This window comes from Ylistrum balloti, unplaced genomic scaffold (genome assembly GCF_031769215.1).
Source record: "Ylistrum balloti isolate Yb309-2 unplaced genomic scaffold, AGI_CSIRO_Ybal_v1 Utg371270, whole genome shotgun sequence".
Taxonomy (NCBI): domain Eukaryota; kingdom Metazoa; phylum Mollusca; class Bivalvia; order Pectinida; family Pectinidae; genus Ylistrum; species Ylistrum balloti.
Genome location: NW_026782684.1, coordinates 1 through 20,970, shown reverse-complemented (window position 1 = coordinate 20,970; position 20,970 = coordinate 1). Strand labels below are relative to the sequence as shown.

Sequence of the window (20,970 nt, the reverse complement as noted above, 5' to 3'; positions counted from 1 at the left end):
GCGTAATCTCCTGGTGTAGCAGATACAAAGATACACTGCGGAATCATTGATTCAAACTCAAAGAATTGTAAGGGTCTGTTATCCTTTGCTGATGGCAGACGGAAACCATACTGCACAAGGTTTTCTTTACGGGCCTTATCTCCCTCGTACATACCCCCTACCTGTGGTATTGTTACATGGGATTCATCAATAAACATAAGGTAGTTGCGTGGAAAATAATCAAGTAGCACTGCTGGGCGTTCGCCTTTTGCTCGCCCTGAAATATGGCGAGAATAGTTTTCTATACCAGTACAGTACCCTAGCTCTAGTAACATCTCAAGATCATACTCTGTACGAGATTTAACTCTCTCTGCTGCAACTATATCATTTGCCTTTATAAGCTCATTGTATCTCTGAGCGAGTTCATCTTTAATCTTTTGTGATGCTGTCTTTATTTGCTCTGGAGTAGTAACAAAATGCTTTGCGGGAAAGATGTGTAGTTTTTCCTGCTCCTTTAGTACTTCCATGCTTACTGGATGGAGTTTACGTATTGTTACTACCTCATCCCAGTTACTTACAATACGATATATTGCCTCTTCATATGCGGGGTAAATATCTATTACCTCATCTTGCACACGAAATGAACCCCGCTCAATTGCTACATCGTTTCTACTATACTGTAACGAAATAAGTTTTTTGCGCAGAGCTACACTATCTATTGTAGCGCCTACTTCTATGGTGATAGCCATATCTCTGTAATCGGTTGGGTTTCCTAAACCATAAATACAGGATACTGTAGCAACGATAATAACATCATTGCGAGAATAAAGACTGGTGGTGGCTGCTAGTCGCAGTCTATCTATTTCATCGTTAATGGACGCGTCTTTTTCTATGTACAGATCTCTGCCGGGGACATATGCCTCTGGCTGGTAGTAATCATAGTACGAAACAAAATACTCTACTGCGTTGTCTGGGAAAAATTCTTTGAATTCTCTGTATAATTGTGCGGCTAGAGTTTTGTTATGTGAAATAACAAGAGTAGGTTTCTGTACTTCCTCGATTACCTTGGCCATAGTAAAGGTTTTTCCCGAACCGGTAACCCCTTTGAGCATTTGGAATTTCTTTTCCTTCACGTATGCCGTGTGCAAGTGAAGCTATGGCAGAGGGTTGATCGCCCGCCGCTTGTAGTGTTGTTTTTAGCTGGAGAGCTGTACGCATGGATACTTGCACATTGCTAGTGCTTTGTTTTTCTTCCTGCACGTATACTCCTGGTCTGCACTTAATCAGAAAGAAAACCGCGAGTTTGCTCTATAAGGACTCTTTCAGGTCGTTCTACAAGGGTAATGCTGCTCGTTCTTTTCTGTCTTCCTCTGTAATATTCTACTGCTATAGTTTGTCCAGGAGCTGTTTGTTCTAAGGACTCCAGCAAATCAGACATAGAACTTACCTCTACATCGCCTATCTTTGTAATAATATCCCCCCCTAGATAAATGGTACTTCTTCCATACTGCACACGCTTGCGAGGGTCCCCCCCTTTTAGCCCAGCCTCTGCTGCATTGCTGTTTTTCTCAAGAGTGCTGATAAGCAGCCCCTTTGTTACCTCCAACTGAGCGTAGAGCACTAGTTCGCGAAACAGAGGCTGTACCTGCCATTCAATCCACCCTCTTCGCACCTGGCCATAGCGTATAAGATCTGGCACTACACGTTTCGCTGTTTCAGAAGGAACTGCAAAGCCAATGCCAACAGAGCCCTGTCTGCTAGTGAGTATGCTAGTATTTACCCCTATAAGCTCTCCTTGTCTATTGAGTAGAGGACCGCCACTGTTTCCGGGGTTTATAGACGCATCTGTCTGAATCATGTTTTGTATGATAATATTGTTCTCTCCACGTATAGGTCTTCCCAACCCAGAAATAATGCCTGCAGTTAATGTTCTATCAAGCCCAAAAGGATTGCCTATTGCCAATACCTTATGCCCTACCTCTAATTTCGAAGAATCTCCAAGAGGGATAACACCTGTGTTAGAGGGAAGCATTTCTACTTTCAGAACAGAGAGATCGTTTTCAATATCAATGCCAATAACATCACCCTCTACTTTCGAACCATCCCAAAAAGTAACAAACACTTTATTTACATTTTCTATAACATGATAATTCGTAATTATGTACCCACGGGGATCAATAACTGAGCCCGAGCCACCACCACCCTCTCTTGGAACTGGCTCAAAAAACCATGTGTAGGCTAGAACCTCTGTGGTAATGTTTACCACCGCTCTGTTTCTGTTCTTGTATACATCTATATTTTCTTCTTCTTCAGGGCTTAGCCCTGTGTCTAACGCTACATAAAGAGGATCTCCATGCTCTATAGGAATAAGTAATTGCGTATCCTCCTCTTTGTTTTCCAAACGAAAAAAGGATAGTACTGCACTGAAATCAATATTCTGAACGAATACAAGAATAATTACTGCTAATACAATATAAGGGACTGTATTATTGCTGCGCATTATATAAGAAATTATATACTATAAATAGTTTTATTACTGGTGTGTTACTGGTGCATCACATTAGCATGCACATAAGAGGTGTTGATGTGTTACGCTGAAATCTACTACTCCATCTTTTTACACTAAGTGCCTTTCGTTGCATATAACCTTACAATAGGTAGTTATAGGTTGCGAGAGTAAATACTTGTGTTTATGTTATGCACGTGTTCTGTTGTGCTTTGCACATAAATTACATGCTATGATGGCATGCTATGATGTATTTTTTGTTATAATCCATGTTTACTTTGTATATAATCCATGTTTACTAAGAATGATATCTCTAAAAATTATGCCAAATAAAGGAAGGAAATCTTCAATATCCACACCTTCTCCAAATGCTACTTTCTTTAATCTATCAAGTTCTTCTTTATTTATAATACCCAAGGCTTTGTCTTTTATAACTTTATTTGCTTTTTCTTGAATATCATACAACGAAGGAAGATTGCTTGTATCTTCTATCACATCTTCAATAAGAACATCATACACCCTATTGATAAATGCCTCTGCTTCAATTGCTTCTGCTATTTTCTTTCCTTTATCTGAAAGGGAGATAGGACTTTTTGTATTTACAAGACCAGTCACCAATACTCTTATACCATCTAGTTTATCATATACTTTCTCAACAAAATCGTGGTGTTTGTTACTTACTTCTTTTATAGAGTTTTTATTTTCTTCTATTGTTTTCTCATGGTGTGATACCTTGTTGTGATGTATTCCAATTGATACTCCTACACCTATCAAGGTTAACAGTGCAGTTGCAATACTAATTACTGTTTGTGCTTCCATAATAGTTCTAGTAGCATCTTATATACACATAATCGCAATATACAGATATATTGTGATAACAATAGTCGCTTAACTATAAGGTATATACGCTATATAGCAATAATAAATTTATACTAATAAAATATATACGCATCATAGCATCATAGCTAGCATATCATTGCTGTGCATAGTATAACACAGTCGGTGTCATTTTGCACAACAACATACCTTGACTACATACCCGCGATTCAAATCTCACAAAAATATCATGAAGTTTTCCAGCTTATGCAGTAAGTATTGCATTATTTCTTGTACGCCTTTTTGTACGCATCTATGCTAAGCATGGGTGGGCGCTCTTCTTCCACAATAGCTATTTCTTTCAATTTATACTGTTCTTGGTTAGATTCAAACTGCTTGAGGGTGTTCTGGAACGTGGACTGTAGAGTAAAAAGTCCGTACGAACTCGCACGGATAATAAAGGATTGTAATATTCCAAACGCCATCTTACCTAAAGATAAGGTCTCTTGATTTCTATGTGCTCGTATATCCAGATCTGTCTGAGCAAAGGCATCTATACCAAAAAGCTTGTATACGTCAAGTAGGTGGGCTGTTTCTACTCCATACCCTATAGGGAAGGGGATTTGCTCGAGGGTACTTCTACGTACAGCATATTCCCCACTTAATGGCTGAATAATTCCAGATAACTCGGGAAAGAAGAGTGAGAAGAGTGGTCGTGCGAGTATTTCGGTGACCCTTCCCCCTCCTACGCTCCTTACCCCCCCGTCGGTTTCTAGAGGGCGTCGATAAAAAGCCTTGACATATCGTATAGTATCGTGTAAAAGCAAAGGACCAACAAGACCGTAGACAAAGCGGGGATGGATGTTCTTTATATCAGCATCAATGTACACAATAATATCACCACGTAGCTGGTAGATTGCCTTCCAAAGATTCTCTCCCTTACCTTTTTTCTTACCACATTCTACGAGTATATCATCAGCAAGATAGGTATCTGCCCCAAAGGAGCGTGCTACTTCTATTGTATTATCGGTAGAACCAGAATCTATTACGGCAATCTCATCAAGTAAGGGATGCTTTCTCTTTAATTCTGAGTTGAATACCACAATCTCCTTCCCTATGGTTTTTTCCTCGTTTAACGTAGGTATGCACAGTGAAATACTAAGTCCTTTTTTTTCCTTTAAGGATACTAGATGACGTATATCGGAAAACGCAGAATGATGGTAGGTATGCTTTGTAAGCAATGTCTCAAGGTTTTCCATCTATAATTCCTTTGTCGATATCGAGTATAAGCCCTATAAGCTGTGCTATGCCTGTAAACATTGGTTCTATATATACCACTTCATTTTCATAATTATATTCATCACAGCGCGTAAGCCCTACTGTTACCGCAGGGATATCCTTATCGATAAATGCACAGAGGTCGGATGTACTGGGGACCACTGAAGAAGCAACATGTAATTGTTTCTGTATAGAATATAGGGAGCGTATAAGTGGATGAGAAAATCGCAGTCCACCAACCTTCCGTTTTGCAATAATTTTTAGTTCTGCTATCGCTCCGCTACTGAGTGCCAATTCTGACAAAATACCATCGATTTCATATTTTATTTTTTCTATACTATGATTTGATTCACTTCGAATTTGAAACTGAAGCTCTGCAGAGTTAGGAAGCATATCAAAACTTGGCTCGCTGTGAAACTTAGTAAACAAAATAGAGGTGCGGGGTTTGTTAGGGAGAGATATTTCAAGTATTCTGTTGATAATATTCACCATATTTAATATAGAACTCGAAGAACCTAACCTGGTCCAGTCGTACTTCCTCGTCATAGCATAGTGTATTTCGCCACGTAGTAAACCAAGCGATTGATAACTCAATCTCCCCAATGGAAACCCTTCTACACAGATCCCATAATCTATTTCTTTATTATACTGATCGATAAAATATCGTGTTCCTCTTAGATTTCCTAAATCGAGCGAGTCGGAAGCAAAGCAGAATATAAGCTTGCTCTGCAATTGTATATGAAGACCTTGCAATATAATTGGCAAAGTAAGCAACGTGGCCACTCCTAAGCTGTTGTCTGCTAAACCCAAACCTAGCACCTTATCTGCAAGAACATTAGAGGTGTGATCCTTATGTCTGCTGTGATGGGTGTCAAGATGAGAAAGCAACGCTATGTTCTGATGGTTCTGCTCTGAGGAGTATTCCGCAATAACATTTCCTTTGGTATCGAGATTTAACTTTACGCCTTCTATTTCACTAAGTCTCTCCATTACAATCTCTGCTCTTTTTTCTGTATACCCAAGCTCTGCGGGTGTTTCTGCTACTGCCACTAAGTTACTGAGGAGTATATCCTTGTATGATGTAAGATCTTGAATAAGCTGGGTATATTCGAGGGGCTTAGCTGTTGCTTTTGGGTCTTTCCCCATATATTGAGTATAGCAGGTAAGCGTATATATTTCTATACACTTATTGCAATACTGTCAGCGTACTAAGATAGTGCTTAAGAAGATTAAGAAGAAGTTCTTGTTGATAATCTAAAATAAAAGAATGGAGCATATACTCTTCATTACTGCGCGTAACTAGTATTGTTCTCTCATCTCTCCTTCCCAAGATGGAAGCAAAAAAGGAGGATTTTTGAGGGGGTCTCCACTGAATAATCGTTGGAAATAACAGCTCTACCCATAGCTCTTCTTCTTGCTTCTGCTTAAATATACTTGAAAGCCAGTGCTGCTGTGGAAATCGATATAAGAACAGTCCTCTTTCTGTTATATATGTGAGCCCCCATGTTCTTTCCTTTCGTTTATTTATTGGTGGTATACGGCATAACTCCGACTCATGCATATAGTACTGCCCCATTCCATACCCTAGCACTGTACCGTGCTTTTCTTCTGCTATCTGCCAGAATTCTTCTTTTCTGTCTGGGTGCATAATTTCCATACTTACTCCCTATACTACCTGCATTAATTGTATATTATTCACCGCTCTTCTTGTTACGCTTTAGCAAGGCGAGCGCCTGTTCCACCGCGTACCCTGGTTCTTCTTTTCTTTCCATTGACTTACTAAGACTACTTCTCCAACTCTTTGCTCCTGAAAGACCGGAGAAAAAACAGAGTAGATGGCGAATAGCTCTGCGAGCTGCATCGCTTGCACGCAGATCGCTATGTGCTACATGCTGGGTGAGATATTGAATGTAGTTTCGTATTATTTCTTCCTGAAGCACTACTGCGCTATGATGAGGAAGAGCGTCTTTGTCTATGGAACCGGTCTCTAATAGAGTATCGGCATCCAAAAACTGCAGCGGTGCCTCAAGTGCTGCCCGTCCTACCATGACAGCATCTACGTGCTGTAGTTGCTCTGCAGAATCAGCAAGGTTCTTTATACCTCCATTTATCTCTATAGAAACATGTGGGAACTGTCTTGCTACAGCATGCACTACATCATAGCGAAGTGGGGGTATATCCCTATTTTGCTTGGGATTAAGTAACCCCAATACAGCAATACGAGCATGAATAATAACACGGCGAGCCCCTGCATCCGAAACTGCCGCTATAAACTTACATAGGTATTCGTAACTATCATAGAGAGGAAGACTAAAGCGTCTTCCGTCTAGACCTATTCTGCACTTTACTGTTACTGGTACCGTGAGCGCTTGAGTCATACCTTCTATTAAGGAGCTCATATGATCTATATCCGCCATAAGGCAGACGCCGAATTTTCCTCTATGAACTCTATCACTTGGGCAACCAGCATTTATGTTTATCTCGTTATAGCCCATGTCCTCTGCAATTTTTGCTGCATATACAAATTCTTTTAGGTTATAACCACCTAGCTGCAGTACAAGAGGTTTTTCTTTTTCATCGAATTCAAGATAGCGCCCAGCGCCCTGATGCCAAATTGCGGATGTACTTAGCATCTCGGTATAGAGTGTGGTTTTCTTTGTAATCTGTCTCATAAGCATGCGGTAATGCCTATCAGTGTATTGAATCATAGGCGCTATACTTATGCGTTTCTTTCTTGTATACATAGTATGTAACGTGTCCTCTATTGTGGTACGAATATTCGGGCTGCACCCATGCATTCGTATACTGGACTTTCCGGTGATTCTTCGTGCGGTGCTACAGAAGAAAAGTACTGCGTTGCTTTGCACAGCTCTTTGTTTTCGAATGGGGTATAAAACACAAGGTACTGCCCCTCTGCTATACCACAATCGGATTCTGTAAGTGATGCCACCCCCCTTTCTTCATGAAGAGTGTATTGAGCAGCTACAAGTGCAGGCCCGTGCCGTATTTTAACAAAGCACGCTCCTTTCAAAGACGGTGGGATTTTGCGTATCCAATGTGGGTTGCTAAAAAATACTTCATGAGACGCTATTTCCTGAATACGTTCTGCGTGCTGCACCCAAATTATATTTTCTTCTAGCGACTTTCGTGCAACATACCACGGTCCAGACCCGAGCCCTAGCCCATTGCGTTGCCCAATAGTATAAAACCAGGTGCCCTCATGTGTGCCTAGCACCTTACCTGTACGCTCGTCTATAATGCTCCCTTCTTGCACCCCGAGATGCTCGCGTATAAAATCCCTAAATTTAATTTTACCTAGAAAGCAAAGCCCTTGGCTGTCTTTTCTATGCATGGTAGAAAGAGCGTGTGCCTGAGCATACTCTCTTACTTGAAATTTTTGCATAGCGCCTAGAGGAAACGTAAGCAATGTTATTTGCTCCTCACTTAGCATGGAAAGAAAATAACTTTGATCTTTTACTCTGTCTGCTGCTGTAAGAAGATGCACCCTAGTTGTATCATCTTTGTATATACGAGCATAGTGACCAGTAATAACTGTATCTGCCCCATCTATGTATTCGAGGAATGCACCAAGTTTTATTTTGGTGTTACAAAATATATCTGGGCTGGGAGTTGCTCCTTTTTTCAACTCATCTACAGTGTACGATATAATTTTTTCTTGGTATTCTTTCTGCAAAGGAATAACAGTGTAGGGAATATCGAACTGTGCTGCTATTTTTCTTACATAGTACAGGTCTTCTTCCCAGGGGCAATCCCCAAGAAAAGACAGTTCATCTTCTAGCCAAATTTTAAGATAGTACAAATGTACCTTATTTTTCTGCTGAGGATAACGTGTAATAAACTTATGCACCGCAACCGAACTATCAACACCCCCAGATACAAGAGCCGCTATACGTGACATATTAGAACATAGCTTCAAACAAAGTAGATACGACTATCGCAGAAATTGTAGCGAGTACTGCAACAAAGAAAATAAGCCATTTCTCTTTAGGTTCTAAACGTTTTTTACTCATATTTCAGTCCTTATACAGTATAGTAGATATACTATACTGTATATATGGTTGTTCCTGGTAGCTCAACTGGATAGAGCAATCGCCTCCTAAGCGATAGGTTGCGGGTTCAAATCCCGTCCGGAACATAGCAGTATACGCACAAAGGATATCATATGAAAATTAAAAAAACAAAACTTGCTCTCATTATTGTCTTTATAGTTGCTATAGCATACCTTATAGTTAATTTTAGAGACTTTTTTACCCTGCAATACATACAATCTCAACTAAGTTTGTTGCAAAACTTCATACAAGAAAATTTTCTTACTTCGTTTCTTGTATATTTTTCTCTGTATGTGGTAAGCACAGCTATATCTCTCCCTGGTGCGACTGTGCTAACCCTGCTGGGAGGCGCGCTATTTGGCACTATTGTTGGAACTCTTATTGTATCCTTCGCTAGTACATTGGGGGCAACCCTTGCCTTCTTGCTCGCAAGATTTTTCCTACGTTCTTTTCTAGAATCAAAATTTTCTTCTCAGTTTGCAAAAATAAATGAGGGTGTTGAAAAAGAAGGAGGTAGCTATCTTTTTGCCTTACGACTTGTCCCGGTCTTCCCTTTCTTTGTGGTAAATCTTCTTATGGGGATAACACGTATAAGCACGTGGAAATTTATGTTTATAAGCCAGTTAGGAATGCTGCCAGGTACTATTGTGTATGTGTATGCAGGGAGGGCATTATCAACGATACAGGGTTTAGGCGATATTATTGGATTTGAAATGTGGATAGCATTTGCTCTTATAGCCACCCTCCCCTTTATCTCTCAATTCATACAGAAAAGAATACGAATAAAAAAAATATACCGAAACTTTACAAAACCTAGGCACTTCGATACAAATATTACAGTAATAGGTGCTGGATCTGGTGGTCTTATAGCTGCATATATCTCGGCAACACTGCGAGCAAAACCCATACTCATAGAGAGAGATAAAATGGGTGGGGATTGCCTTAACCGTGGTTGTGTACCCTCGAAAGCAATACTATCACTCAGTAAGCTTGCCAAAGTATACAAAGAAGCAAGTGCTCTTGGAATAAAATACGCGCCACCGCAAATACAGTTTTCTAAAGTTATGAATAAGGTAAAAGAAGCTATTAAAAATGTTGCACCCCACGATAGCGTTGAGCGTTATACGCAGTTGGGAGTAGAATGCATAGAAGGAGATGCTTCGCTCCTCTCTCCCTGGGAAGTAAAGGTGGGTGATCGTGTTATCAAAACTCGCAATATAGTCCTTGCAACTGGGGGTAGCCCTGTGTATCTAGACATACCTGGCATAGACACTGTGCAGCAGTACAGCTCGGATACTATTTGGGACCTCAAAGCTCTTCCTCCCGAACTCCTTGTTGTGGGTGGTGGCCCTATAGGGTCAGAGCTGGCGCTTGCATTTTCCCGCCTAGGAAGCAAGGTAAGTATTGTACAACGTTCTTCACAGCTCCTTCCAAAAGAAGATTATGATGTAGGGAAACTTGCTCTGAGCACACTAACAAAAGAGGGTATTCAGGTTCTCTGCGGTGCGAGACCTGTAAAGGTGGCAAAGAAAGGGAAAACGCACACAGCCACTATTCTGCTAAGTAATGGTACTAAAAAACAGTTAAGCTTTACCCATATGCTTGTTGCAGCTGGACGTAAGGCTGCCACCGATTCTCTTCGTTCTCAATCGCTGGAGTTTGAATACAACGACAATGAAACACTCAAAACAAACAAGTACTTACAAACACGGTACCCTAATATATACGCTGTTGGAGATCTTACTGGTCCATATCAATTTACCCACATGGCTGGTCATATGGGATGGTACGCCGTTGTGAATGCCCTGTTTTCTTCACTACTCAAATTTCCTATCGACTACTCTAACGTACCGTTTATAACATATTTAAGTCCAGAATTTGCACGTGTAGGATTAAACGAAAAAGAAGCAAAAGTAGCGGGGATTCCGTATGAGGTGTACACATATGATATGAAAGAATCGGATAGAGCCATTGCAGAACGTAGAACTGAAGGGTATATAAAAGTGCTTACAGTCCCCAAAAAGGACACAATACTCGGAGCAAGCATTATATCTGAACGTGCAGGAGAAATGCTCGGGGAGTTGCTTATTGCAAAGAAATACAAAATTGGTCTCAATAAGATACTTGGGGTTATACATCCCTATCCAAGTTATGGCGAGGCAATAAAATCAGTAGCGGGGGTATGGAAAAAAAGCAATGCGCCTACTAAAGCGTTGGATTATCTCGAAAAACATTTCAAAAAGCGCTTAGGGAAGAAAACACAGCAGTAGCACCATTGTGCACGCTTACTAGTTGTACGTGCACTACCAGTGCTTGGGCGTAAAGTTTGCTTCATTCACGCAGTAGATTGTTTCGTATGGTCGGGAAAATAAGAGCAGTCCTGATGCGTTTGCAAGATCTTGGGCGCATGAGCTAATCGTGTATGCAGCAAGACCAAAAAGAATGTTCTCTACTTGACTATCCTTATTAAAATAGTCCGAGTATAGATGTTTGCAGATTTCTGCTAGTTGTGGGAGTTTAAGCCTGCACTCTGTTTGCATAAAGTAAAGCCCGTTATCCAGCATGTCGCGTACAGTGCCTATGGTAATGTTATGCTGTACCATAATAATGGCTATGAGGTTTTCTCCCCCCAAAACAATTGAGTGATCGCCACAACCTAGCAAAAAGGAGCAGTTGAATATTTCTTCAAAATCATAGCTTCCTACTGTTTGCTGTTCGCGAAAATAATCTGTAAAGTACTCTTCTACGTTTAGTGTTCTATTTTTTTCGAAATCATCAAAGTAGCGATCAATGAGATCCAATTATTATTACCTCTTAAATATTTTTCAAGCAGTTTATACTTGCGGTATGTGCTTGTATATACACTGTAATACTAACTAAACACTGCTATAATTCAACGCTTGAAATACAGGGTGCTATGTACTACTATGAGTACATATTAACAAAATAGCAAAGTACACACTGCCTCTACACAGGAGAGTACAGCTCACACACCGCATGCTAAGCCCTTTACACAACAGGAGCAATAAGAAAAACAGAGAAATATCCACCACACATATACAATTGAACTTGTACAAAAAACATAGTATACTATTGATAAGTAAACAAGCAATTTCTATAAAGTGGATACGAAAATATATGAAAGATTCAATTACATTAGCTATGTTGTTTTTATCGACGACTGCCTGTGCACAATCAGTAGATAACGAACTCTTAGCAACCATTGATACGAAAAGAGGGAGTATAGTTCTTCAACTATACTTTGATAAGGCCCCGCTGACCGTAAGTAATTTTGTAGGACTAGCAGAGGGTATTTTTGCAAAGGAAAATAACGCATTACAGAAAAAGGGGAAGTATTTTGACTCGCTTACATTTCACAGAGTAGTGGATAACTTTGTTGTGCAAGGAGGTGATCCAAGAGGGAATGGAAGCGGAGGTCCAGGGTATAGTTTTTCAGACGAATTTCACCCAGATCTTAGACATTCAAAAAAAGGCATACTTTCAATGGCAAACTCAGGCCCCAATACCAATGGTAGCCAGTTTTTTATTACCCTTAGTGCTACCCCTCACCTGGATAATAAGCACAGTGTCTTCGGGGCTGTAAAAAGCGGCATAGAAGTACTGGATGCCATACAGCAAGGCGATGCAATAGAGAAGCTACGAATAAGTGCACAAGGGAAAGAAGCAACGCAATTCCTCGATGCTATATCTTGGGACAGTTTTCTTACTCAAAACGCCGCTATTGAAAACGAGCGCCAAGCAAAGCAGAAGGAGAGAACATTGGAAATTATTTCGGCAATAGAAAATGAAACACCAGTATTAGAAAAAACGCGAGAGGGGATATATATACGAGAACTAAACCCCGCTGTAGGTCAGAAAGTGCGTGAGGGAGATACTATTGCTACCCATTACGAACTACGCCTCTACGGAGAAGATGCTATTATTGATAGCTCGTACGCAAGAGGCGCCCCCCTGCAATTTCAAGCTGGAGCTGGAAGAGTAATACGGGGATGGGATATTATTGTGCAAACCATGTCAGTTGGTCAAAAACTGCGTGTCATCATCCCTCCAGAACTAGGCTACGGAAGTCAAGGCGCAGGAGCTGTCATTCCTGGTAATAGCTATCTGGATTTTATTGTAGAAATTATAAGCATAGAATAGAGAGTGTCTACACAGTATTTTTGCAGTAACTGTTCTTTTGAAAGCGCACGCTGGTATGGGAAGTGCCCACATTGCGAAGCGTGGAACAGCATGGACGAAAGAGCGGTACACAGTCGCAAAACAAAAACTCATAGCACTGATGCAAAGATACGACCTGTCTCACTGCTTTCTCACATTGAAAGCAAAGACTCCACACGTATCCACACAGGTTCTACTGAACTCGACAGGGTGCTGGGTGGTGGGTTGGTACGACAGTCTCTGGTGCTTATCAGTGGAGAGCCGGGAATAGGAAAATCCACGCTCCTGCTTTCCCTTGCAGCAAAGCTAGGCGAGACCAGTGGGGGTGTTAAAGAAACTGTGCTGTATATTTCTGCCGAAGAATCTGTAGAGCAGATTAAGCTTCGCTCTATACGACTGCGTATGAATAACTCAGCTATACACACCAGTGAAGAGTACAGAGTGGAAAACATAGAGGAGCACCTTACGGCACTTTGTCCTACTGTGCTTATTATTGATTCAATACAATCGCTACGTAACGAGGCTTTAGGCATGCATACAGGAACCGTTACTCAACTACGAGCTATTATTAGCGCCTGCTATGAATGGTGCCAGCGCTTTCATTGCACAATAGTAATTGTTGCTCATGTTACAAAAGACGGTTCTATTGCAGGTCCTAAAACAGTAGAGCATATGGTAGATACAGTACTTGTGTTCGAGCAGAGCAAAAATAACCTCCGCTTTCTCTATTCTAAGAAAAATAGATTTGGTGCTGTAAATGAGGTGGGGATATTCCATATGACAGAACACGGCCTGGAAGACCTGGATAACGCAAACAAGTACTTTCTTGAAGAAAGAAAGGACGCATGGCCAAGCGGTATCTGCATTACTAACACATACGAGGGCTCACGCTCCTTTCTTGTGGAGATTCAAGCGCTTACAGTAGCGGTATTTTCTAATAATAGGGTGTTTAGCGAAATAATAAACCCCCAGCAAGTGTTTAAGCTTGCAGCAGTGCTAGAGCGACATTGTCGCATCCCATTATCTACCCAAAATATATATCTCAACACTGCGGGAGGCATTAAAATACAAGAATCAGGGATAGAGCTTGCTGTAGCACTGGCTCTCTATTCTGCGTATGCTGGCGCAGCGCTCCCTCTTAATACCTGTGCTATAGGAGAGGTAAGCTTAGCAGGAGAAATACGTTCCGTACAGAATTTTGAACAGCGCTGTAGACGGGCAGAGGATTTTGGTATACAAACAATGCTCGTACCTGCGAAAGACAGTGCACAGTACCCCTTCTCCTCCGCCCGTTGCACACTGATCCCTGTATCAACAATTGATGAAGCTATAGCTGCAGTCACAAATAAAGATATGCATACTACAAAAAAGTGAGCACACTACACAGAGTATACACGACCCTATGCGCAGTATTACTACTCTGCGCCCCAATACATGCCCTCACTCTATACTCTCAAACAGAAGCTATTGATACGCCTGCACCACACTCTATTGATACGCCCACCCCGCACTCTACAGCTGAACTGAAAGATGGATTGTACGCACATTGTAGCTTTGGTGCTACCACGCTAAGCGTCGAACTCTTCTACCGCAAGATGCAGCTTTCCGTACACTTCTTTGCAGGACTTGCAGCAGGATTACTTAACCCACAGCAGGACAGTGAGAGCACAGAAACTACTGGGCTCTACGATGGGGTAGAGCTTATACAATACATAGCTGACTACATACTTATCGCCACTATACGCAAAGATAGCCCACCCCCGCTTAGGAATTTTAGCTTTAAGAAAGAAGAATACTTTTCGCGTGCTACATATGATGATGTGGGCTACCTTGCCTTACTAGGACGTTCCTCGATAGAGGATGATGCACGCATTGTGTTTCTCTTTGACAAGCTACATTCTTTTCCTTTTCATGTAACGGTTATTGGAAAGATACTAACAGTAGAAGATAGACTTCCCACTCTTCCAAAAACAATAGACACAATAACAAGATGCTCTATAGAAGCACGTGGTGCGCAAGCACAGACTTTTTTCGATTCTCTATCATGGAAAAATCTACTTGATAAAAAGGAAAGCAATGAGGCATATTTTGTATCTCGACGTAGCTCCCTATTAGACATAAGCATGGCAGAATTAGATGTAAGTTCACTGCGTAAAAGCAGCGAAGGTTTGTTTTTTGAATTTATCGAAGGTTCACTTATAGATAATATTACTAGCTTTTCTAGCCCAGCCCTGTCTACAATTAGACTTGTCGATGTTCTGCAGAAGGACCCACTAACGATACGTGCAATAGAAAACACATTCTTATCACCTCTATCGAAGGTGTTGTTCGATTACAAAATACAGATATATAACACCGATCGCATTATCGAGAACACCTTTGAACGCGAAGAACACGTATCTTACATAGTAGGACAAACAAAGATGCTAAGGGGTATGGAGTTATTGCTACAACTTATGACGCCAGGGCAAAAAGCAAGGGCGGTGCTTCCTCCCCACCTTGCGTATGGCATAGAAGGATTAGGAACATTAATTTCTAGCACAGATTTTCTTGACATAGAACTACATTTTTTGGAGCAGGATAGTAGCTACGAGTGATAAAACAAGTAAAATGTGCTATTATAACTATTGAAAGCATTAAGTAGAGGTAGTATGGGTGAAATAAAATCCGCATTTGAAAAAGCAATGGAACGCATACAAGACATTGCGCCTGATAAAAAATCGTTGTTTCGAAAAGAAATTATAGACAAGGGCAAAACATGCTGTGCTCGGTTTATCAACGGCGAAGAGGTTTCGCCAAAAGAAGAAATGGAACGTTATATCGATGAAGAACGTGACTGGTTTAAGTATGGTATGGGAGAAACAATTCTAAGCAGGGTAATGCTTCCTACAGCACAGAGGTCTGCTGATTTCGTTGATACAATTACAGAGGCAGCCTTGCTATTAGCACCAAACCCAGCAATGGTAGAGCAGCTCCTTAAGCAGTTTAAGCAGGTATGTCAGCAGTATATGAATGAGCGATTAAAATTAGTGGAGCAGTTCGAGTCCTACGTACAGCAAGCATTACAGCAAAATGCCGCACAGTTCAAAAACGAACAGCAGAAAATAGCATTTCAGAGAAAGCTTATGCAGGATGTACAGGAACAGCAAAAGCAACTAGAAGACCAATTTGCACCTACCATAGAAAAAGTGAAATCCCACCTACGTCAGTTACTTGGTACATGGATAGAGAAATAATACAATGCCACTCAACTGTGGGATAGTGGGGCTTCCAAATGTTGGTAAGTCTTCTCTCTTCTCTGCTCTTACATCCATACAAGCAAATATACAGAATTATCCCTTCTGCACCATAGAACCTAATGTTGGTTTAGTAGAAGTACCAGATTACAGAATACAAAAACTAAGCGAAATATATATCAGCAAGAATAGCATTCCAGCAACATGCGAATTTGTGGATATTGCAGGCCTTGTAAAGAATGCGTCCCAGGGAGAGGGTTTGGGCAACCGCTTCCTTGCCAATATTCGCGAAACAAGCATTGTAGCCCACGTGCTTCGCTGTTTTGTAGATGACACAGTTTCGCATGTCAGTAGCACTCTCGATCCAGAGGATGATATACTTACTATACAAACAGAGCTTACAATAGCAGATTTAGAAAGCATTGCACGACAGAAAGAGCGTATCCTAAAAGAGAAGAAAGTGAAAAACCCAGACCTGCAGAAAAAAGTAGCGATTATGGAGCCTCTGCTAGAAAAAATTGAGGAAGCATTAAATAAGAACCAAGCCTTGCACACGTTGGAGTTAAGCACAGACGAGGAAGTGTACTACACACAACTACAGCTGCTAAGGGCCAAACCTACACTCTACGTATGCAATGTGTCGGAGCAAGACGTGCACGAGGGAAATGCCTACGTAGAAAAAGTAAGAGCCGTAGCAGAAAGCGAGCAAAGCACAACTATACAGGTCTGTGCGAAGTATGAATCCGAGCTCGCTTCACTTCCTCCCCATGAGCGAAAGGAATTCCTTGAAAATACAGGTATAGAGCACTCTAGCCTTTCTTTACTAGTAGAATCAGCATATGCCCTTATGGGGCTACGAACATTCTTTACAGCTGGGGAAAAAGAAGTACATGCATGGACGTTTAAGGAGGGAACGAAGGCTCCAGAAGCTGCAGGAATTATCCACAGCGACTTTCAACGTGGCTTTATTAGAGCAGAGGTATTCTCGTACGAGGACATCATAGCCCATGGTTCCGAACACAACATTCGAAGCGCAGGCAAAGTAAGAACTGAAGGAAAAAACTACCTCGTGCAGGATGGAGATATAGTACACTTTCGGTTCAATGTATAATTATTTCTAAATGAATAATGCTATATAATGAAACATACGTATGAAATATGTAATTCTTGGTGCTGGGCAAGTCGGTTTTCAAGTTGCTCAATTTTTATCACAAGAAGGTCATATAGTAACTATCTTAGATAAAGATAAAAAGCGTATCCTAAAACTTCAAAACAGACTAGACTGCAAAATTATGATTGAGGATGGTCAGCGAAAAAAAACCTTACAAAATGCAAAAATCGAAGAGGCGGATTATTTTATTGCGACAACCAATTCAGACGAGGCTAACCTTATTAGCTGCAGTCTTGTACGCGAACTAGCACCAAGGGTTGTATGTATTGCTAGACTCCGCAATAGTAAGTACTTAGAATTTATACAATCCATTAAATCGAGTTTTAACATTACAGAAGTTGTACAACCCGAAAGAGAAATAGCGATTTCCATAGTACGAAGCATTGAATACGGAAGAGGTGTAAGCGACGCCTTCTCTTTTATCGATTTTAATCATATACTTATTCGTTCCTACACTATTCCCCAAAACTCCCCGCTTATAGAAAAAAGACTCAGTGAACTTGCGGATACCATCGAACTTCCTGCAGAAATAGCAGATAACTACCTCGTTGCTATGATACAGAGGCACGATCAAACATTTCTGCCCACTGGAGAATATGTACTACAAGAAGGCGATGAGTTGTATATTATAGGGAATCTTACTGACCTTGATAGAATATTTGAAAACCTAGGATCCAACTCTAAAGAGTCTCGTAGTATTCGAAAAATTATGATTATAGGTGGAGGTGTTATTACATCTCAAATTCTCGACATATTTAGTTCTCGTACATATAGTTTTACTCGACTCATAGGAAAAAGCCGCATACCTTCACGCAATTTTGTTGTTGTAGAGAGCAACGAGAAGATCTGCGAAGATTTGTCAGAGCAATTTCCGGATGTAACTGTATTGAATGCTGATGTTACAGAAGATCATACCTTAGAAGATATAGAGATTTCATCTGCAGATCTTGTAATAGCCGCCACAGAGTCGCAAGAACTCAATATAGTAGTGGCTGCACACAGCCATAATCTAGGGGTAAAACAGACCCACGCTGTAGTAAAAACCTCTGCATACTCTGATATTGCAAAAGAGCTGGGTATTGGTGTTTCATTTAGTTTGCGTGGTGCTGTGGCGAGCTCTATTATTAGTTATCTACGTGGAAAAAGCATGATACTAAACACAGCGTATGGAGAAATGAGCATGTTTACACACAAGGTAAGCACCGGAAGCTACGCCTATGGGAAGCAGATTAGAGATTTAGCAATCCCTAAAAACAGCCTTATTGTATGTGTGAATAGAAATGACCGTTCTTTTATTGCCCGAGGGAATATAGAAATACAAGAACAAGACCAGCTGCTTATTATGTGCCAAGAAAATTCATGGGAAAAGGTAAACGCTTTATTTAACACAACAAAGCGGTAGCGATATGAATAGCAAGCTCACGTTACGAATTTTAGGAGCTATAATTGTACTGTATACTTTTATACTGCTGCTTCCTGCTGTGGTCTGCATAATCTACGATGAAATACTCTACCTTCCCTATTTTCTTGTTCCTAGCCTTATCCTTTTTCTTATTGGAATAAGCATACTCATAGCCACAAAGAACACAAAGGCTATTTCCAGCATACGACAATCACTTTTTCTTGTAGGTTTTAGCTGGATTATTGTATCTCTTTTAGGAACAATTCCTTTTATATTTTCAAACACTATACCAGACTTTAGCTCTGCTCTTTTTGAGACTGTCTCTGGCTTTACCACCACAGGTGCATCCATCTTAGAAAATATTGAGATTTTACCGAAATCCATGCTTTTTTGGCGTTCTCTTACACATTGGCTTGGGGGCATGGGTATAGTAGTGCTTACGGTGGCTCTCTTCCCTCTTATTGGAATAGGGGGGAACACCTTGATGGCAGCCGAGTCTCCAGGGCCAGAGTTAAACAGAATAACCCCAAAGATAAGTACTATGGCAAAGATATTCTGGCTGCTCTACACAGGGCTTACCTTGCTGGAAATACTTCTGCTATATGTTGCAGGAATGGATGTGTTTGATGCCATTACCCATGCTTTTGCAACCATGGCAACTGGGGGCTTTTCGACAAAGAACGCCAGTATAGCAGCGTTTCCCTCTCCGCTTATTCAATGGATTATTACTGTATTTATGTTTCTTGCAGGGACAAATTTCGCCCTCTTCTTTGCATTTATCACCAGGGATTTTATGCAAATAGTACACGACACTGAGTTTCGCTGGTATGCAGGTATTACATGTATTGTAGCGCTGCTTATCGCTCTTAATCTTCTACTTGCACAAAACACAGACGCTTCACAGGCCTTGCTTGATTCAAGCTTTCAAACCGTATCCATACTTACAAGCACAGGTTTTTCCTCACTTGATTTTGAGCAGTGGCCATTTTTTGCACAGTCACTGTTGTTTTTTCTTATGTTTATAGGTGCATCTGCAGGATCAACTGGGGGTGGGATTAAGGTTGTGCGTATTATAACCGCATTAAAGGCCCTGCTTAAAGAGCTTACACATTTTTTTATTCCCCTCAAGATAGGTTCAATAAAAATTAACAGAAGACACATTGAAAACTACCAGATAAGAGCTGTGCTTATCTTTATTGTGAGCTATGGTATGCTTGTGCTTCTTACTACTATTGTGGTGTCCCTGCAAGGCATCGATGTACTCTCCTCGCTCTCCACGGCACTTGCCACATTAGGTAATATAGGACCGGGTTTTAATGCTATAGGTCCCAGCGAAAACTATGCTTTCTTTTCTGCTCCTATTAAGTTGTTTCTCTGTATTATTATGATCGTGGGGAGATTAGAGCTCTTTACTGTGCTTATTCTTTTTAATCCAAAATTCTGGAAATAATACCATAGAAATAATACCATAATTATTTATGAAATATAATAAAAGTCTTCAAATAATTATAAATAAGCTATAAAAACACTTGACAATTTTGTTTTTTGACATATTCTACATATTCTATAGTAGATAGACAAAGGAAGGTGCAGTAGTACCATTTTACAAAGGAATTTTTATTAGCGGTAAGCATCACCCGATAAATCACCCGATAAGATGGTCTAACCAATGAGTTTTACATATAGAGGAGGCCCATAGGGCACCTCTTGAATTATGGAGGCATTACATGCAAAACCAAAATGCTAATACATTGCTAACATGCTTCGTTTCATTTATGGCTCTACTATAGGTTAGGTTCTATAAGCACGCGTCTGCAATTCTCTTCTGTGCTATTTCAAAATACCCTGCATCTATCTCACAGCCGAGGTACATTCTTCCTAGTTGTTTTGCTGAAACCATGGTGCTCCCACTGCCCATAAATGGGTCTAGTACGCAATCGCCTGTATTGGAAAATATGTGTATAATTCTATGCATAAGCATTAATGGCTTTTGCGTAGGATGGGCAACTCTTTCGGAGGACCACGGTACGATGGGTGCTATATCTGTCCATACATTTGATAGAGCTCTGTATTCATTCCCGTTTTTTCTGCCTATGCTTCCCTTTGTTACTTTTTTTATATGAGACGATGTTTTATTATACGTGTAGTCTTTTTCTTCCTTTACATACCATAGGATGTCTTCTCTTGTTGATACAAAATTAGTTCTTGCTCCGCGCCCTTTTATTCTATCGTATATAATCCAGTTCTTTAGCAGAAAGATGCTGTTAAATACATGTATGGTATGTATTACATTGCTCCATCCCTGGAATATAATTATATTTCCTGTCTTTTTC

At 40.6% G+C, this 20,970-nt stretch overlaps 10 protein-coding genes and 1 non-coding gene across 11 annotated transcripts; 7 read left to right on the top strand and 4 right to left on the bottom strand.

Annotated features, from left to right (window-relative positions):
• Positions 1-34: 34 nt before the first annotated feature.
• Positions 35-1,052, bottom strand: LOC132561736 (uvrABC system protein B-like; the record flags this gene model as incomplete). The annotated part of the gene is made up of 1 exon (XM_060226437.1): positions 35-1,052. A coding segment is annotated over exon 1 (1,018 nt), but the record flags the coding sequence as incomplete, so codon positions are not given.
• Positions 1,053-1,258: 206 nt separating this feature from the next.
• On the bottom strand, positions 1,259-3,437 carry LOC132561735 (uncharacterized). Its single transcript, XM_060226436.1, has 3 exons — positions 3,434-3,437; positions 2,861-3,057; positions 1,259-2,416 (listed from the first exon to the last, which is right to left on the bottom strand). The coding sequence occupies exons 1-3, from the start codon at positions 3,435-3,437 to the stop codon at positions 1,259-1,261; spliced, it is 1,359 nt and encodes a 452-aa protein (XP_060082419.1).
• A 2,833-nt stretch (positions 3,438-6,270) lies between these two features.
• LOC132561733 (tRNA-dihydrouridine(20/20a) synthase-like) lies at positions 6,271-7,212 on the bottom strand. Its single transcript, XM_060226435.1, has one exon. It carries the CDS (start codon positions 7,210-7,212, stop codon positions 6,271-6,273), a length of 942 nt encoding a protein of 313 aa, XP_060082418.1.
• A 128-nt stretch (positions 7,213-7,340) lies between these two features.
• On the bottom strand, positions 7,341-8,498 carry LOC132561732 (tRNA-specific 2-thiouridylase MnmA-like). The gene has a single exon (XM_060226434.1). The coding sequence runs from the start codon at positions 8,496-8,498 to the stop codon at positions 7,341-7,343; it is 1,158 nt and encodes a 385-aa protein (XP_060082417.1).
• A 162-nt stretch (positions 8,499-8,660) lies between these two features.
• Positions 8,661-8,735, top strand: Trnar-ccu (transfer RNA arginine (anticodon CCU)). The gene has a single exon. It is a non-coding gene; the product is annotated as a tRNA-Arg (tRNA).
• Positions 8,736-9,575: 840 nt separating this feature from the next.
• On the top strand, positions 9,576-10,919 carry LOC132561731 (mercuric reductase-like). The gene has a single exon (XM_060226433.1). It carries the CDS (start codon positions 9,576-9,578, stop codon positions 10,917-10,919), a length of 1,344 nt encoding a protein of 447 aa, XP_060082416.1.
• Positions 10,920-11,811: 892 nt separating this feature from the next.
• On the top strand, positions 11,812-12,810 carry LOC132561730 (RING-type E3 ubiquitin-protein ligase PPIL2-like). The gene has a single exon (XM_060226432.1). The coding sequence runs from the start codon at positions 11,812-11,814 to the stop codon at positions 12,808-12,810; it is 999 nt and encodes a 332-aa protein (XP_060082415.1).
• A 90-nt stretch (positions 12,811-12,900) lies between these two features.
• On the top strand, positions 12,901-14,202 carry LOC132561729 (DNA repair protein RadA-like). Its single transcript, XM_060226431.1, has one exon. The coding sequence runs from the start codon at positions 12,901-12,903 to the stop codon at positions 14,200-14,202; it is 1,302 nt and encodes a 433-aa protein (XP_060082414.1).
• Positions 14,203-16,068: 1,866 nt separating this feature from the next.
• Positions 16,069-17,175, top strand: LOC132561728 (ribosome-binding ATPase YchF-like). The gene has a single exon (XM_060226430.1). It carries the CDS (start codon positions 16,069-16,071, stop codon positions 17,173-17,175), a length of 1,107 nt encoding a protein of 368 aa, XP_060082413.1.
• Positions 17,176-17,356: 181 nt separating this feature from the next.
• On the top strand, positions 17,357-18,637 carry LOC132561727 (trk system potassium uptake protein TrkA-like). The gene has a single exon (XM_060226429.1). It carries the CDS (start codon positions 17,357-17,359, stop codon positions 18,635-18,637), a length of 1,281 nt encoding a protein of 426 aa, XP_060082412.1.
• Positions 18,638-19,058: 421 nt separating this feature from the next.
• Positions 19,059-19,932, top strand: LOC132561726 (trk system potassium uptake protein TrkH-like; the record flags this gene model as incomplete). Its single annotated transcript, XM_060226427.1, has 2 exons — positions 19,059-19,470; positions 19,663-19,932. Coding segments are annotated over exons 1-2 (682 nt in total), but the record flags the coding sequence as incomplete, so codon positions are not given.
• Between the last annotated feature and the right edge of the window lie 1,038 nt (positions 19,933-20,970).